We start from the raw sequence: 19,115 nt of genomic DNA, 5'->3' as shown, positions 1-19,115 counted from the left end.
GAGAACCCAATTCAGAGTCTGAACATGTAATTAAGATATAGTTTTAGTGCTGAAATAGACTTGCATTTTTATGCCTTTCAACTGCCATCATACTATTATTTCTCAACATGAAGAAAGGCCTACAGGGTTTTTAAATTGTACTGGTTAAATGAAAAAAATAAGTCCCAGTGATGTAGTAGCTATTTTTTTGCCTAATTTATTTTTATTTTATCTGTTTCTTAACTGCTTTAATTTAAAAGGATTTTTTGTAATTTTTCTGTGTTGAAGTTGATTTTTTTTTTTCCAAAATAGTTCTGGCATAAGTAGCATAAGTAGTTTCTATTAGAAAGTTATCTTTTTCTACTCTTTTCTCAGGAGAGGAAAAAAAAAAAAGAATGAAGTAATTTCATAGCTATACTTATGCATATTGAGTTCTGGGTTTTTCTTCTTTTCCTGTCTCCCTCTTTTTAGACTCTATAGCATTTGTGTTATTAAACTCTTGAGCATGGTTGCCAGAGGTTTCCAAACCAGAGATATGTGTCAAAGTGAGAGGAACTCGTGTTCCCTGGCAATTCCCAAACTTGCCCTGTCAGAAGAAAATGAGTTTCTTCAGGTTTTCCTGCAGCTTGGGCCAAGTCCAAGGCAGATCCCTGATGTAAGGCAGCAGCATCAGTGACTGAGAGCCAGCCCAGGCCAGGCTGGGAATGCAGCTCCCTGCCATGGAGAGCTCACAGGGACACACCAGGCTGCAGCCACAGAGGAGGGCACAGCTCCTCTCTCCCCTGCTCTCCAGGAACTGCAATCACATCAATGGCTGGGCCAAAGGAGCAGCAGCTCCTCAGGGCTGAGCTGCAGCTCTGCCTCCTCCCCTGTGGCAGGGCCCTGGCTGCTCCCCACAGCAGCACCTTCCATAGCCTGGAAAGCTTGGCAAACCTTCCCCCCGCAGAAACTACCTGTTGTACTTCAGATTTCCCTTAGAATGGAAACAAGTGGTATCTCTGTGGTGGTTTTTTTGTGCTGTAGTATCGTTACTACTACATATCAGATTTCTTTTTCAACTTCTCTTTTCCCTTTATTCTTCTTCAAAATAAGCTGTTAGAGAAAGACTCTTGCAGAAATTAACTGTGCATTGCAAATCATATTACTGCTCTTCCTCTCTCCATGCCTCAAGCTCTTTGTTATTATAGTGTGAATGTGTAGGAATGAAGCAATGGTCTCTGTGACTTTTATGTGTGCAATTTCTTAAAAACACATTTACTGTCTTTAGAGCCCCCTTTGCAGAACCAAAATAGCAGAGCGATAATTGCTGCTATTTATATGATATTGTTAATAAGGGATTCATTCCTATCAGTTGTCTCACTATCTTTTGTGTTCATGGGTAATCCCGAAGAACATTGCACATTTGTACATATACCCGTGTACAAAGCTGAAAAATCTTAAAACATGATATCACACATTGAACACAGGTATGAAACTCTTCCTGCAAAAATATTGTCATAGATTGCCTACAAAGCTAATAGTCCAGAGGGGAAAATGGGTGGAGTGTGCTAAAAGCAAGTGGTGCTCCATGTGTAGGCTCCATGGTGGGAACTGTTAAAAGCCACACTTAGCTGCAATCTAGATTTGAGTTGGGATCCCACAGTGTTGCTGTTTATCTGCAGGTGTTCACAGTTGTTTTCATATCTTTAGGATCAATCTCTATGCTTAAATAATTGATGACAAAAATTGCATTGCGGGATGAAAAGTATGTTTATATTGCAAAATAAAACAGTTACAGAGAGGGATGTTTAGGAAGGGCTGCAAGTGAAAATGCTTAGCATTGTTAGGCTTTGTCATCACATGAGCTGAGTCCAGTTTTTATTGGCTCACTTTTATTGCCTGAGCATAAAATTTCACTCATGTCTTCACATCACTTAATGTATAAAAATTTCATGCAAAATTCATGAGCATTTCATAGAAATAGGCTGGAATAACCCATGTTTGATTTAGATTAACTTCCTTTCTTCCTGAGGTCACCACTGATCTCAATGGATGGAAATAAACCTGGTTACTGTAAGCTCATTTCATCTGAAGGCTCTACCTTCAAGGCCAAAAGACAAGCAAAAGACAGCAAAACCCCATTCTCTAACAGTTAGCTGGGTTTCTGGTACTCTTATTTTAGATCTCCCCATTATGTCCCATAAAAATGAGATTTTTGTTTCATTTTGATTCATTATCACATAATAAGGATTTTTAAAATCAATTAGTTTCCAGAGAGCCAACCTAATTTTCAGTGAAAGGGTGTGAGTTCTCTATGGTGCATAACTGATGGAATGTGGAGTGGTGCTTATAAGTTGAACTTCTGTGAATAATTGGTGATTTACTTTTCACTATTTTAATGTGCTGATAACAAAAAAAAAAAGAGGCTGTTTCTCTATGGTAGGCAGAATAGATACAAAGAATATCAACATCAAGAACAAGAATTAGGATGCACAGATTTAAATTTGCTCTTTTGGCATGAAAAAGAGGTTAAGGTTTAATAAATTACTATGAATATTCTTCAGCCATTACATAACCAGGGAGCTGACCAAGTTCAGAAAAACCAAATTCACTAGGTATGAGTCCAGCCCACAGAACTAAAAGTTTAAACCTAAACTCAATACACCTCAAGGTCAGATTTCCTTTCTTTCCTGAGTTCAGTGTGTTGCTAAAGTCCAAGAAAGGAGCCAATATAGATGACAGTGTCCAAGAGAATCCTGTTTTGGTGCTAAAACTGCTTCCTGTTAAAGAAGGACCATTTGCAGTTTCCTTCCTGCCATGATGTTGCTTCTGCCAAGACCAACAAATCCCCAAAGTTCACAAATCTGTCTGTTTGCTAAAGGATGGAATGGGCAATGGCTGCTTGGAAGTCTGATTGCTTAGAGCACAATTCCCCATCCTCAGAAAGAATATCCTCCTGTAGATTTTACAGTAAAATGTTGTTTTTTAAAAAGCCAAAAAAGAATGTCAGCAAAGCAGATGATTTAGCTCAAGATACTAAGGCTCTGCACAAACGCCACATTTATAATTAAAATATGAGTACTTCACTGGAAGGAGAAATGAGTGTTCTGGATGATAAAACAAGAAAATATTTTGATCAAGACTCTCCAAGCATTTTGTATTTAACTATGACAGTGTGCCTGTGGGTATCAGAAGCCAATTGGGTAAATAACAGATAAAATAATTAAATTATTTAGTGGAAGCAAGAAAAGGTCTTGTAATTTCATCTGCATGCACTGGGCAGGCTGTGAAATTTGCTGGGTCTCATCAGAAGATGTGAGTGAAAGAAGTGATGCTCCACTTCCTCTGGTGGGGACTGGGGAGGCTGAGGGAAGGTGCTGGCAGGGGTTGGTAAAGCAGGGCTTGCTCCTGAGTGCTGCCAGGGTTTTCTCCTGTGCCTGAAGTAGAAGCAAGGATTAAAATATGAAAGACTTCCCTAACAAATGAACCCTCAAAAGCTTCAAAATCTCCAGCCACAGTGGGCTGAGTAAATAATAATAATAATGAAAAGATACCCAGCTTTTTGTCCCACTTTCTTGAGCCAGATCTGTAGCTCCAGTGTTGAGTTGGGCAGATCAAGTGGAGCATTATTTATGACACAGCACATACCTCTGGATATATGAAATCATTATCTGAATCACCCTCTGGGTATTACAAGTGATGCTTTAATCTCTGCTTCCCTGTTTTTCATGGTGTTAAATCCAGTGAGATACTCCTATGCCCCAGATGTTTTTGATCCATCTTTGTGTAACTGCTTATGGAAGTGGTAACTGAAAATTATTTTTGTCTTTGAAGAAAAAGCACAGTTCCTTTTTCAGCCTTCCAAAGAAACACAAATATTTACCTCTCAGTGTAACAGTGTGGTCGGTATAGGAAAGTAAATTAATGCAAACATATTGGGTCTAGTAAATTTGTAGTTCTGCTGTTCCTACAATTGGACTGTATCAAACCTGTGAATGCATCGGCAGGCATGTTGTGTTTCCATTTTTCCAATTGCAGTGTTTCTTTCCAGGCCAGAGCACAATGAACTACAGGGAGTCTCATGGTGAGAGACAGATCTTGCACCAGCACAGAGTTACAGCCATTTCTATGGAAATTGAAGGGTTGAAGCCTGGGAGAAAGCAGCAACAAATTTCCCATCAGACAAGAAGATGGCTCAAAGATAACAGCCCAGAGCAAAGCTTCAGGTGATCTTCCCTTTGGATCCCTCTCTGTGTGCAGAGGACACAGGACCAGGTCAGTTTGCTCTTATGCTTCACCTTTCTGGGGAGTTGTTGCCTGGTGCCTTGGCACACCTGTGGCCACGCTTGTTCTGCAGGGACCTAACCAGGAGATATTTATTCTTTGAGTGTCATATTTGCAGAGTCTCACTTTGCAGTTTTGCAACTGCAAGCAGAGCTAGCTCACAGTCTAATGTTTCCTCTGGGATCAAAGAACTGTGCAGCTTCAAGAAATGCTGGGAGCTGTAGACTCAGAGATGTGATGGTGGGTCTGCTGCCAATTATATCCTCCTAGCTTCACTATATCAAATCAATTAGATCTGATTTAATCCCACAGGAGACTAACAACTCCCAGCATCAGGGAAGGCTTTCTCAGTCTGTGTTTTGGGAAGGAATTTTGTTCATTGTATGTTTATTTAATTTTTAGTTTTTGACAATGTCCAGTCAGTTCCTCAAATGTTTTTGTGAGAGAGAGAGAGAAGGGAAGGAGAAAATTCATGAAAGAAACAGAAAATCAAATGTAGAAACATTTGTATTCTCAGTTTTTACTTGCGTGTTTGTGCACCTCTCTAGCAGCTGGGTGATAATTTTCCCAGTCCTCTGGGGATTTAGAAGTTGGGTTTGGAGTATTTTTTCATTTCTGCAAGAAGGTCTGAAGATATTTAATAACTTTGCACTCCCTGAAATTCAGGAAAGAAAATTAACTGTTACTGCGCTAGACTTGCAGAAGAGTGTGACTGGATAAATAACTCAGGATAATGAGGCTTGTTTGAGCTCTAGGAAACTTTAATGCAACAGGATGGACTACAACTCTTGCAGCTTAGCTGAGTGGATTTTGAAGTTGGATTGTTCATGCTTTCCAAATGAATGTCCAAATGATGTGCATAAAAATTTGTGATGAGCTACCTTTGTATGTCCTGGGACTTGAATTTCATGAAGGTGTTCAGCTACAAGATCTCCATCCACTTGTAGCTTCAGGCATGTCAGTATTGCTTAAGTGAGCAATAATCATTTAAGCATGGAGTAAAAACATGGTTGATGAACCAGAAATAAGAATAATTTATGCAGAAAAACCTCTTTCTGCACTTTTCACATAAATAATCAAATACTGCAAAAGCACTGAAGAAAACTAGGATCATGTTTTCTCAGGTGACCAAAAAATTGAAATTTCCAGACACTGGGTGTTTAGGAAAAAAATTCAATGACCACTTCTGCTGGGACTGGTCTTGGAGCTGGTTAACCCTTTTCCCTCAGATAGTCTCTCACATTCTGAGGTGGGAAAAATTTGGCACTGCTGAAAAGAGATTCTGTGGCTTGAAAATGGAAAGATAATGGATTAACAGAGTGCACCTAACAGAGCAGTCAGCCAGGTAGGCTGGAGATGCTAGGAGGTAAAGTTCTTATCTATTTGTTCAGGAAATGGGTGTTCTCTGCCTCATTTCCAAGTAGTCCTCTGCTGGTTATTCCCTGGTGCTGTGTGTGCCAAGGTAGAAGGAAAATAAAATTCTAGTGCAGTGAGGAAAACAGTAAGCACATCTCAACTCACCAGTACATTACTGTACTGCAGGCACTCATCTGAGAATACAAAATAGGCACAGAGTGTCCTCACATCATTCAGGGATGTAAATGCCAGCAGGCAGGAAGGGGAAAGGTGAATTTGGTCAACAACCACGGTCAGTACTTAAGGAATTCTGGAGGCTGCAGCAAATAAAGGATTTCCTAACAAGAAATGAGGAAGACATCCTCTTCCAGTGAGTGTAAAAGTGTTTGGTTGTGCACTTTGAGCTTATTCAAGTAAAAATACTTAGCTTTTTAAATAAAATACATCCACAGCAGCCCTTTCAACTCTGTCCTCTGCTGTGGTGCTGAATCAGACACTGCAATGCACACATTGCATGAACATGAGCAGTCCAATGTCCAGCCACACTCTGCTAAGCTCTGTCACCTGGAGTATGAGGTGTAGCTTTAAAATTGTTCCTGGGATCAGCTTGCTCTCGCTACCCAGGTGTGGTCATTCTTGCCCACAATGCAAACTGATAGCAAGGGCTCTCTTGTCTCTTGTTTTCACAAGCACTTGAATCTTTACTGAAGTTAATGGAGAACCTGAACATGATCAAAACAGAGATCAATGTGACTTGTTACTTTTCCATAAACTGAATTTTCACAGCACACAATCATTGAGGAATGAGTAGCTCAATTCTAAAATAAGCCAAATTTTTAGGGCATCTGTAGTTCAGAAGAAAACAGCTGTGTAGAAATTAATTTAATACTGCCTCTGGTAAAGCTTCACTTTTTCAGTTATCTAAACTTCTTACCACTTATGGCCACATTCTGATGAGGGATATTAATGTGCTATAGCTACAGTTGCTACAAAACATTAGAATTGCTTCTTCCTCCAGTCCCTTATTAAAAAAAAAAAAAAGGGGACTACACCCAAACAATGGGATTGTGCAGAGTAAGGGGCACTTAGGTAAATACAGTTTGCCTCAAATGCATGGAGAAATATAGAACACAACCATTACTAAGTTTCTCTTGAGGCAAATGAATGCACCCTCAATCCACTATCAATGAATGCAAAAGGGAATGGATTACACACACTCATTAACCTGCTCTGGGGATCCATAAATACAGGTCTGAATGTTGGCAGGCAAAAGATGCCTTGCCCTGTGACTCGAGGTCAGAGTGAGCTCAGTCTATGTCTGGTTGCTCAAAAGATGATGTCAGGTTAGATTTGCGCTGGTGGGCTTGATGTTGGCCAGCTCCTTTTCCCTGTCAGAGCTCTCTGAAAGCCAACACGAACCCAGCAGTCTGGAGAGCTGGATGTCAGCGTGCTCACAGACCTAGGCCTGGCTGGCATCAGGGAAAAGCCTCTGTGTGACCTTGGGATGTACTCAGGAGGTACTCTTGGGAGGAAGCAGGGCCTTGAGAGTCTGAAAATGGTTGAAAACCCAGTGTATTTAGTCCTTGTTCCATAAGTTCAGACAGAAGGTGTGAATGTGCAGCAGTTTCAAAACCTGTCTTGTTTTCTGCTGAGAAGCCTGGATCACAATGCAGCGCTTTTGTACTTGTGAAAATTCACCTGCATCTAAAACTTAGCAAAAAAGGTAGAAGGGAGGGAAAGAATATGGGAAAAGCATGGAAAGATGGTGCAATCCCCCTGGACGAAAATGTCCCTGAAATTATGTTTAATTTAGTTTAGGATTCTAAGAGGCATTATACAACTTCTGGAGCTGAAGTGCACAATCTTTCAAGGTTGATTTAACTGTATGGTTATAATCTAGCTGCTTTAAAAACTTGTACTCAGACGCACAAGAAATATATAAGTTCTGATTTCATCATTTTTTTAAAAGGTACATTCACTGGCTCTTGGGCAGATGAGAGAAGTTTCTTAGAGTGTTTCATCTCTCATTTTGTTATGCTTAAATACCTTTCAGCTTTGATGACTGGCTTGACCTAAATTGACATCTGAAAAAGAAGCTCCATATCAGTGCATAAATCTGTGATAATCACCACATCATTACACAGTAGCACCTTTTGAAGAAGGAATTGTGAAGCTGCTTGGTATTCAAAACCCAGCAGAAAGCTATTAACCCTTGTTTTTATAAACAGATTTAAAACACTACTTGTGAGATATAAAACCAACAAGCTAAAGTAAAACTGAGCTATTTGAGATGGGATTTTGATGTACATTTTGTTAGAGGTCTGGTATCCTGAAGTGCAGATAAAGGAATGTAAGTTTATGATGAAATTTTTTTCTGGCATGGTGAAGACTTGATTCTTAAATCAGAAAGCTCTGAGCTGTTCTGCTCTTTTTCTAGATAGGTATCTCTGTCAGGAAATAGGGAGAGTAGCATTGCTCTGAATTTATGGGGAAATGATGTTAACATCCATATGTGAAAGGCAACCAAGGGCTCTTGGGAAAAGACACCCCAGTTCCTAATGTATTATTGTCTGGAAGGGGCTTTCTGTCATTACAGGGTGTGTAGCAAGTATTTACAACCCCTGGAAACTATTATAAACTTAGACATTCAAGATGAAATTTATTTTGAAGTTTTTACTCGTTATTGTCCTTTTCTATCCCCCCGTTTCTTTGAGGGTGTTCTCTCATTTCTTTAAAATAACATTAATCAGGCACAGAAATAACCCAACTCTGGGATCTTTATTAGGAATTTTATCATGCACTAATTGTTTGAAATCACAAGATCTCAGAACATTCCTCCAGTGATCTACTAATGTGCATCTTGCAGTGAATGTGGAAGCTCTTACTTCAGAACTGTGTGAGTTCCTTCTCTTTTTGGGCAGGTTTCTAAGTTTTTCTCTCTCATTTGTGTAGAAAGCTGTGAGAAATACACATCACAATGCATATATAGGCATATTATAGGATATCTCAGGTTGGAAGGGACCCACAGGGACCATCAAGTCCAACTCCCTATTCATCACAGGTTTGAGACACGAAGAACTTGGGCTGAACCTTTTTCGTACATCACAGGTGAAACCTGCTGGGAAATGTCTTGCAGGGGCATGGGGTGGTTTTGTGTGCATGTATGAGCTCACATCATACCATCACCATCATTTTCTTATCCTTAAATTGCAGTCCTTGTCTTAATTTTCATTGCATTTCCAAGTAACATGATATCCCATATTGCACTGGAGCATGGTCTAGTCCAGCTGAGGCAGAGCTTGTTTCCAGCTTGGAGGCAGCGAGTGCCACGAGCTGAGCTGGAGCAGAACCGCGCCGGCCGCTCACTCACCGACTGCCTTCAGAGACGCGTACTTGTTCAGCTCCTTGCCCGGGGGCTGCTGCTCGTACGGGTTTGTGATCTGTCCCAGGCTGGGATAGGAATGTTGATGTGCCATCTGAGGAAGGAGGGGAGATGTTGGCATGACATTATTCATCTGTGGCGGATCTGTATTAAAGAAAATTAACAAGCATTAAGTAAGGAGTGAATTAGAGTTAAGGTTTTCAACGTCATTTTTGAGTATGGATTAGACAGAACATGCCCTGAGATTTAATGCAACAAAACAGTATTACAAAGTGGGAGTTTGAGTACAGCAGACCTGTCCTTTGAACAGTTAATGGGTATGATTAAAAGCTGACAAGTAATTATGGCAACACACAATAATTTTTGTATAAGAAGGTCTTTGAACTAAAAAATAGGTTTTCAAAACAATTAAACACCGACAATACTGAATTTGCTACAGCATTAAGATACAAAGCAAAACATGGAGTTTGTTCCAAGTTAGACTGAATACAGGGCAGTAGAGTGGTTCTCTGCAGTAAAAGAGCCAGACTCATTTAAATTGGCTCAGGCTGCTGCACATTCACAGTTACACTGCTTTTAAAACCAGGAGCAGCTTTGTTCTTTGCACAGCATTATGTTGTGTTCTGTAGACAAGCATCACAGTGTAAAATGTGCTTTTTTGCCTCATGACTATCATTAGGTGATTTCTTCAAAGCACACACTTTGTCCTTGTGTATTCTCCTCTCCCCTGATGCTGGGTATTGTAATATCATACCAAGATCATGTTTTCTGTAGCAGACATTCACAAAAACAGGAGCTAATCACTGCTTATGTAGCGTTTTATGCCACCAATAACCCTATACCCTTTCTGAAATTGATTTGTTCCTTTTTAGTAGAGAATACAGCCTGTATACTTTTCTAAGTTAAAATTCATTTGTTGTTTCTAGTGTTCAGTTCCAGCCTCTAAAGAATTTGATCATAATTGTATGCTGCACTCAATTTGCAAACCTAAATTTCAACGGATTTCAACGTGGTCAGTGTATCTTTTTTGCTGAGTCTTTCTCTAGGCTATGTATTTTGAGATCCTTTGAGCTGATTGGCAATTCTAGAACCTTCTCATGGCTTCTGCAATCACAGACAAGCACATTTTTCTCCTGCAATGACACCATGGTGCTGTCCTGGTGACAATACAGCAACTTCCACAGCATCAAGCACAGCATAGAGATCATGTAGACAGAAAGCAGGTCAGTTATGGGAAAGGCAGTTTATTGTGATGGATGGATTGGAGCATCCTCCAAGTGCCCACAGGATCTGGCAGGAGCCAAATATCCCTGCACTCTGCCAGGATTTTAAGGGAATTGAGCCACCTGGCTTTCCACATCTCATTAATAAGCAGGAGCTCTGAAGTCAGTTAACAGATTTACTGCTGAGAGAGAAAAGAAACCAAAGGTGTTTTTTAACTTCTTTGCTGTCTGTGGGGCCTGGTGCAGCCTCTGCTGGTCTTGCTGGGGCTGCCCTGCAGAGTTCTGTCCATCCCATACACCTGTGCCTAATGTGGGAGGGGACCCTGAGGTAACAGGACAAAAACTGTACCAGTGCTATCATCAAACCAAAAAACTGTACCAGTGCTACAATTCTTCTTGCTGTTACTGATTCTTAAAAAGGAAGAACCAAAAATGAGAAACTTTTCTATTTCAGAATTCCCCAAAAATTATTGGAACACTTTTTGAATATTTTTGATAGTTTACCTTGAAAGTTGGTTAAGTCAGCAATTTCACAGAAACAGTTGTTGTTTTAAGGAATTTTTATTTTGTCATAAGTAAAAATTCTCAGTTTCTGTTCAGTTCTAGTACTGGTATGTCTGAGCCAACTGAGTGACTCTTAGAAAAGGAGTTTCTGCAATCCTTTGCCATTCCATCTCTGGAGTACAGCTGAGGAGAGCCTCTCAATAGAATGTTTGAGCCAATGAATAGCTGCCCACTCTTTCCAAACCATCCATACCTTCCAAATATCTCTCTGGCTGCATCTGTGAGTGCACTTTGAGCAGGAGTGCCAGCACAGCTGTATTTCAGTAAAGGGCAGCACTGAAGGTACCAGCATGGGTGGGACCTTCACTGTAAAGAAGGTGTCAACTTTTTAACCCTACAGTCATTGATTTGTCTTCTGAGTAGAGCTAAATCAGTACTTCATGGACACTATTGTTATAAAGTTCCCTTGTGGCCATTATTATTCAGTGTGTCAAAACATCATGATTTCACTGCATTAAAAATATTATGAGCACCACACTCACTGCTGAAATGACTTCCAGCCATGGAGACTTGTAAAAACAATGTAAATAAGGCATAGCTAACTAGGACAGGTTTCTCTGTGTGTTTCTTACTTAGACATATCAGTTTTATTCAGTTTTATTCAGTCACCTCTCTAAGCACAGTGGAGAAAGCTACCCCAGGAATGTGCTGGGGAAGATGACCAAGGTGAACTTGTGCTTTGTCCAGGTGTTCACTGACAGACTCTGCTGCTTCTCGGTTGCTGGGTTACTGATGGTGCTGTCATTTTCTCCCCTGACTGTTTACAAAGACGTAAAGAAATGTGTTTTCAATTTCTAGATCTTCTTTGACTTCTGTCTTGTTAAAAGCCCAGAACTCTTCTAAATTATGAATTTCAAGTGAATTAAAGACAGTCATTCTCACACTGCCACACTGACTAACACAGTGCCCCTCACACACAGCCAGATGCTTACACAAGACTAAGTCATCATAGAAGACACAGCTCCAATTACTCATTCAATTGGCCATTTGAACAAAGTGAATTAAGCAAAAGCACCTCTGGCAAAGTGCATTTAGCCATATTGAAGAATGATTCCTATTTATAAAGAGGCTCCCATTGGAATGAACTCTTAGAGCCTACAAGAGAAATCTCAGCTTGGTTTATACATCTGTCTAAATCTGAATCAAATTAAATTTTAGTCTAACTGGCTGTTGCTGCTGAATGTTGCATGTGTTCACAAGCTCACTGAAGTGTGATCTGATTCCTTACCTTTGGTGTTCTAGAAATAAGTGAGCAAACAGGACACTTGTGTCATTTTGTCCCCATGTAGTTAACATGACAATGTGGGTAAGTTCACCTGTATTTGGATGCTACTCAGGAAATGCTGATAACTGAATTAGCAGTGGTGCAATGTAAATTCTGCAGCAGTCTGGGCTCTGGGCAGTGCCAGTCTAACCACTGCAGGAGCCCAGAAATCTGTGAGCACCTGGGAGGTTTTGAGCAGCACTGCCCTGCCTTGGGGCAATCCACATTCATAACTAAAAAATGGATTGGCCTTGGTAGTATCATACTGAACACTCCTTCAGTCTCAGCAATACAGAATTGGGAATCTCAGGAAATAAGACATTTATCTACAACTAATTCACAGATGCAAAATCTGATTTGTTAGATTTTTTTTTTCCCAATTTGAAGTTGGAAAAAGTAGTAATTGTTACATTTCAGGGAGGAAATAATAATCATTTGGGTTCTTCAAAATATTTTGTGATACAAGGGATTGGTTTCAGTTGGAAGAAAGTTTAACCAGAAAAATCCCTACCAGCTTTACCAGTGACCCCTCGTGCCAATTGAAATTCTTTATACTTGTAAAGCAAATATTCTGTGATTGGTATTTGCAAATAGCTGCTTCACTGAATGGGGTCAACTTTAACCCGAGAGCTGTGGCTGTGCTCACAGATTATTTTTGGCAATGTGACACTGGTATTGTCCACCACAGTATTCCATACAACCAGCTGCATTGTGCCCCTGCCAAGTTATGTATTTATTTTTAAAAAGCAGAGAGTATGAACATCACGAAGACTCAAAATCTGTTTGTGCCACAGCTTCTAGCATGAATAATCAGACCTGATTAGCAATGGTGATGTTGTAAAAAACCTGCAATATTCCCAACCTATCTTATTTTCTGCTGAAGCAAGGAAATGCAATGCCAGCCTGCTCCCTAACCTTCTGAAACTTTGAGGGGTCATTGTGGATGAAGTGTTTGTGGGCTGCTCTCTGTCTTCCTGCTACCAGCCCAAAATGAATAGTTTGAAATATGCTGGAGCTCACCATACACAAGTTAGATGTCTGATGGGCAGAAAATGAGACAGGGAACAAAGGAAAAATTTAATTTTTTTTTTATGCTTGCGTGTTTTTGACTGTAATTCCCTTAAGATCTCTGGGTATAGAAAAGCTGCTGGGGGACACATGGATAAGAAAATAACTGGAAGGAAGCTGCACCAAAACCAGTTTATATCTAGAGAAAGTGAGGTTTATATCCCAGCCACCAACAGTGAGCCTTTGGAAATGTCTGAGGCATTGGCTTCTGGTCCCCCCAGTAGCTGACAAATATTGATCATTACCTTATCTCTTTGCTACCTTGACCTATAGCTCAGCAACTGAAGATACTACAGTTAACTGTTTACTGCATTTTTCAAGTGAAAATGCTTTTTGGCACCCCTCTCTGATTGTGAACTTTGGAGTTAGTTTAGTGTGAATCACCTGGCAATTATGTTATTGGTTACTGTAATTATTCTGCCCTCTGTCCAGTTAAGATGGTGTTGTATCTGATTTATGCACTTCATTCAGGAACCAAGTAATGGGCATGTCAGCAAGTATTAAATACAAATAAGAGCTCAACATAAAACAAATCATAGTTCCATGTATGAATGGGGCAAAAGCCTCAGAGCTGAGTGGTTTGGTTTCTTCATTTTCTATAGCATACACTGTGCCTTTGCCTGGTTTGATCAATCCTGTCAAGAAGCTGCCAGGGCTATGGGAGACTCAGGGTCAGAGAAGGGCTGTGAGGAGGCTGCAGCAATAATGAGCTTGTTCACTGCTTCAGAGCCAGGAGCCTGCCATGGGCATCCCTTGAGCTCAGCCGCTTCCCTCCTCCTCCTCAGCCTCAGGAGAGCGGAACCTGCTCTGCAGAGTGGCCTGGGAGTCATTCCTTTCTGTACAATGGAGTCAATGATTCAGTGCTTGAGGACAGGGAAAATGAACAAACTCCATAGGCACAGAATGGAATCTATTAGGAAATGAGTGGTTACAGGCATCAGGAAAAGCACAAATGAGAAAGGCAACGCAGTAACAAAACAGGAGAGGGTGGGGGGAGGCCAGGAAAGCAGAATGAGATTTTGCTATAAAAGCCACCTGCAGACACACATACAAAAGAAATGAGAACAAGACAGACAAAAGAAGTCTGGGAAGTCAAAGGGGAAAAAAAGAGAAAAATCAGAGCAAAATATAATAATAGCTGAGCATTTTCAGATACTCGGGAGAAAAAGATATGCCCTGAACTAACTAAAATTGAAAATAACAGCTATGAAAACAGGAGAGAGCTGAGTGATTAGAGAATATCAGTATAAAATTGCTCCCCTCCCATCCATAACTACAATGACATGAGAAGCATATTTGCCTCTTTGTTCTTGAGTCTAATATACTTAATCATAAGACCAGCTCATCCAGCACTGCACATCCATACTCGTGTTCCTACAAGCTTCACCAAGAGAAGGTGCAGGTGCTGGTTCTGAAAAATCCCACATTTGATGAAGACTGTAGGATTTCAACAATGTGACTATGGCTGTAAAGTAATTCCTTTCTGTTTCTCCCTTTACAATAAGACTATTGTCCATTCAGAACTCACTGTTGGACTGACACTCCAACCTTTGCCCTATTTGCTCTTTCCTCTCTGTAGGTTGTACCTCTGCAATTTAACTGACCCTCACAGAGGTTTTCTGTTTGTGCATTTTCTTACACCTTTATAACTTTAGTAATTTGTGTCTTTATAGATATTGTGATGCCACTGTCATTATTTACATTCTTTACCCCTTCCTTCAGATTTGCATTGAATGTTGTATTTTAAAGGATATCCCTATTCACACCCAGCCATACAAAGGTTTGTTCTGCAGATGGCGGTGCACCAAAACCAGGGTGCCATGTCCATGAGACAGTGCCCTGTTTGTGCACATACTGACACCCTGAGGTGTGTGCCAGCCACTCTGCCCACACTAAATGTGTGACAGGAGCTGTAGGAGCCCCAGTGGGGCTGATATGCAAAACAGTCTCTGAGAGGTGTGTGCTTATCCCATTCTCTAGGGGTTATTCCCAGTGAGGAACAGGTTATGCCCAAAAACTTATAAAGTTGAATAATTTTGTTTTTATTTGCTGTTACAAATATCCATGGCCTTATTCACCACATAGTTGAAAAATGGCATTTCTGGTCTTAACACTTTAATGGCATTACGCTGCAACATATTCCAGAGTCTAGCACAAATTCTAATCTGAAAAGTATTCCTTTCTTCTAATCTTAATTTCTCTGCCTTGCAATTTAACTGATTTTGTATTTTTGCAAGAATAGATGCTTGCAATCCAACTTCTTTATCATTCATTATTTTAAATGCTTTTTTACCACTTTTCAAATGTTTCTCTTCTCTGAAATAATAATTTCACTACTTTCAATCTTTCCAATCTTTGATCATTACTGCTGCCTTTTTTCAGCACTGGTGGCCTTGCAATGAGGTTCTACCCTCAGTAATCCATAGAGCTGTGTTGTCCTATATATATTGTCCTGTATATAAGGCTGTTGTAAGTCATCTCTATATATTTTTGTCCCTTAAGACCTGTAGACTTTTTTGCTTTTCTCATCAGTGATGCACAAGTCATGTGAGTAGCTGTCTTGTCCCTAAATGTGATAGCTCTGAGACAATACATATTTTTCATGGCAATTTATGCTAGTCAGTGATCTGTTCTGTCTCTGCACCACATCACAAAAACATTCTTGTAACACAGACAACCTACCCATCTAATCACAATCATAGAAAAGATCTGAGATGATTGGGATGGCATTTCATTCAGCAAAAAAAGATGTTTCTGTTAATGGAAGTGACAGTCTACAGTATAAATGCATGTCACCAAACACTGACTGATGCATCTCTCTGTCCTAGCAAGTCACTGCAGGAGTCAGTCCCATCGTGCTGGGATTCTCTGTGGTGCCACTGAGCGCAGGAGTCTCCCAGCACACTGAGCTGATGTTTTATATTCACTGCCTGCACAATGAACCCCTCACTCTGCGGCTGTGTCCCATGGCAGAGGCTGTGTGGTCCCTCACGCTCGGGGCTCTCTGAGGACAGGCTGTCCTGCCCCAGGAGATGCAGCTCCACTGTCAGAGCAGAGCTCCCTCCCTGTGGCCGTGGTGCTGGGCTGTGCTGGCAGCACAGAGCCCAGGCAGGTGAGGGACACCCAGCCCTGCTGGGAGAGCCTGTGCACAGCAGGGCACAGAGCTGGCTGGCACCAAGGGAGGGACAGCATGGCAGCTCTGGGCACCTTGATCTCCTCTGAGACACCATGAACAAGGTTACTGGGGGTGCAGTCCTCATGAGGGAGAATTATGGTAGGGAGATCCATGGCCTGATGTTCAGAGACAATGCCTTACATCTGGACGTGGGAAAGAAGGTTGAGGAGCCAGGTCATAACATCCATGATGCTCTGCCTTTGGCGCTCATCTTAGGAGGAGCTGATTTTCCTCTGGCAGGAGATGAACTGCAGAGATCTATCAGTGAACTGTGTAGTGACAGTGCTGCTGATGCTCAAACAATGCTCTGTGTCTGTTTCTAAATGGCAAAATTCCCAAGTTTCCTTCCAGTGTTGTGGAATTCTCTGCTGCTGTCAGATGAAGGCACTCACACCATACTCAAAACCAGATGGACTCTTCATTTGAACTACTTTTATCTGAAGTGGAGATGAGGACAGCACTAATTTTACAATATAAATCCTCCCGCCTCCACTCCTTTAATTTTCTATCTACATCCTTCAGAAACTTACCTATGTGAAAGTCAGAGATTGTATTTCTTTTAATAATGATATAAGGGGTGGGTGAATGGGTGGGAGTGGAGTTGAAACATAAAAGAAGGAAAATCAGTAGCAGTGTGACCAAAGAGATGTGAGGCTTCACTGCTGTGTCCAGCCAGGGAAGAACACTCAGTGTTCCTGTAAATGGGCTTTTTTCTTACTAAATGTGCTGCAATCACTTTATGTTCAAATCTATGGGAATTACAGATATATATGTAAGAATCTTATGTCTGTGGGCTCTTCTGAACTCTTTGTGACAAACTGCAAATGGGGAAAGAGGCAACTGCATCTTTGTGTATCAGTTAAAATCATGACCTGTAGACTGAAGCTTCTTCTAGATGGAGTCTGTGACACTGTGAGGTGCTGAATTCTCTGTGGTCACAGAGATTTAGGAGATGGGGCCTTCACCATGTTTCAGGTTTGGGCTCCTCATTTCTGGTTAGGCTCCAAGTGTGTAGGAGCAGAGTTCTGTGAAATCAGTTGGCTGTTTTACTGCCATCCGAGGAGGGTGGGAGTGGAATATCACTGGCCTTGTGACTAAACTGGCTGGAAGCCTCTCTCTTCTGCTTTTCATTTCCCCTGGGCTCCATACTGTACCATCACACTCACATCCTTGTAATATTTTCTGGGCTCTTGCTTTACAAAAGAGCTGCAGTCTGAGGTTGGTTTTCCATGTAGACTTTTATTATGTGGCAGCGGATCTCCTTTTATGAAGGTTATTTTTATGTCCTCTGGAGGTTTGCTTTTCCATCATAATTACTCACAACCTGACAGACTTATAATCCTCTGATAGGATTTGGGACATTGTAATCTTCTCTACCACTACCCATTGTGGCTTCACAAACAGAGGATTATAACCTCTAAGGAGGCAATAAGCAGATGAACTCTGGAGATATCAGGACCCTGCTTCCATATCAATTTCCAGTGCTTGAGTTGTGGGAGGGCAGGGAGCAGTGCTGTGTTCTCACTCCTGCCCACGTTTCTGGTTTTCTTCATCTTCTTTTGCCTCAAGTAGCACAGTTGAGAAATTAATTAAACCCACCAGTTATACATACTTTGAGCACTGCAAATATCCTTAGCGATGCAAATTAAGAAAATATAAATTCAGCAAATTTGACTTACACAACAGAATTTTTTTATTGCCCAGAAGAATGTTCTTTATACTTTCCCAGTTGTTTTACAAATCAAACACTCCTGTACCTTTCCCCAGAAATAAAGAGTCTGCTAAGATGTACCAGCCAGCTCAGATCTGTTGTTTTGACTGCTTTGTCTTTCAATGAAATTACTTTATTTCCAGCAATTAATATACTTTACACAGGGGCAATGTGCCTGTCATTATAATGCTATTCTAAATATTTGTATGCCTTATTTATTGTTTTCTTTAACTGTAATGGTTTGAATACATTAAAAATTTCCTTGCTTCAGGCATCCTATTAATTTGTCTATTACCTATCCATATACCATGTAGTAATAGTTTAGAAGGAAAAGACCAGACAGGATAAAACTATGGAAGCCAACTTTGTGCCTTTGCTATTCACTGTTAGCAGTCCCTTGCCTGTAGCTTTTGGGTAACAAATTCCCTGCAGGATTCTCACATCATTCGAGGGCAGAAGCAATTAAGACTTAAGGAAGAGTTAAAATAGGGAGAAAGTTGCTCATTGTTGTTTCCATTCCAGCCAGCAAAGGTGGAGGGCAGTTTCTGTAGTGAATTATCTGGTTAATGGGACACTTAAGAAATATTTTCCTTCAATATTTATCTCACCTGAAGCACATCCCAGTGGCATCTTCTGTGCTGACATACCTGGCCCAGCAATGGAGATGAGTGTGCTTTTTACTTGCTGGCATAATCTAATTAATTTTTTTAGAGTCTCTTTAAAGAGGAAATTCTATCAGTGACTACAGTGCACCTGTAACATCCAGGTGTGGCTCTCTCCATTCCCAACCCCATGTGCAGGCTTGTTAATGTCAGGTTCTGAGTCTCTTAATCAATCAAAAGCTCAGAGAAAAAAGACAGAAGGTCAGGGAAGAGTTAGAGTTCTGTTCCCAGATAAACAGTCAGAATTTGTTATGTCTTAAAACAGCAGAGAACAAAATTTATTGCTTATGAAGTAGGTTGCATGTTCTCCTGTTGCACAAACTCACTGGAAATTCAAATGACTGGCTTTTCAAAGGATCATGACTATTCCTTGTGCTGCAGCACTTTATGTATTTTGAAGTCTCAGCACCACAGAATGAGTGTTTTAATTTTTCTCACATAGAATGATTAGAGGTTTCAGAAATCCAG

At 40.7% G+C, this 19,115-nt stretch overlaps 1 protein-coding gene across 1 annotated transcript in view; it reads right to left on the bottom strand.

Moving 5' to 3' along the window:
* The window catches only part of SHISA9 (shisa family member 9), a 176,675-nt gene that overhangs the window by 10,573 nt on the left and 146,987 nt on the right, over window positions 1-19,115 (bottom strand). Inside the window, 1 exon segment of the mRNA XM_005487664.3 lies at window positions 8,969-9,124. Coding sequence (XP_005487721.2) covers window positions 8,969-9,124 — 156 coding nt within the window.

This window comes from Zonotrichia albicollis, chromosome 16 (genome assembly GCF_047830755.1).
Source record: "Zonotrichia albicollis isolate bZonAlb1 chromosome 16, bZonAlb1.hap1, whole genome shotgun sequence".
NCBI classification, from domain to species: Eukaryota; Metazoa; Chordata; class Aves; order Passeriformes; family Passerellidae; genus Zonotrichia; species Zonotrichia albicollis.
This window is presented reverse-complemented; position numbering and strand designations above follow the sequence as displayed.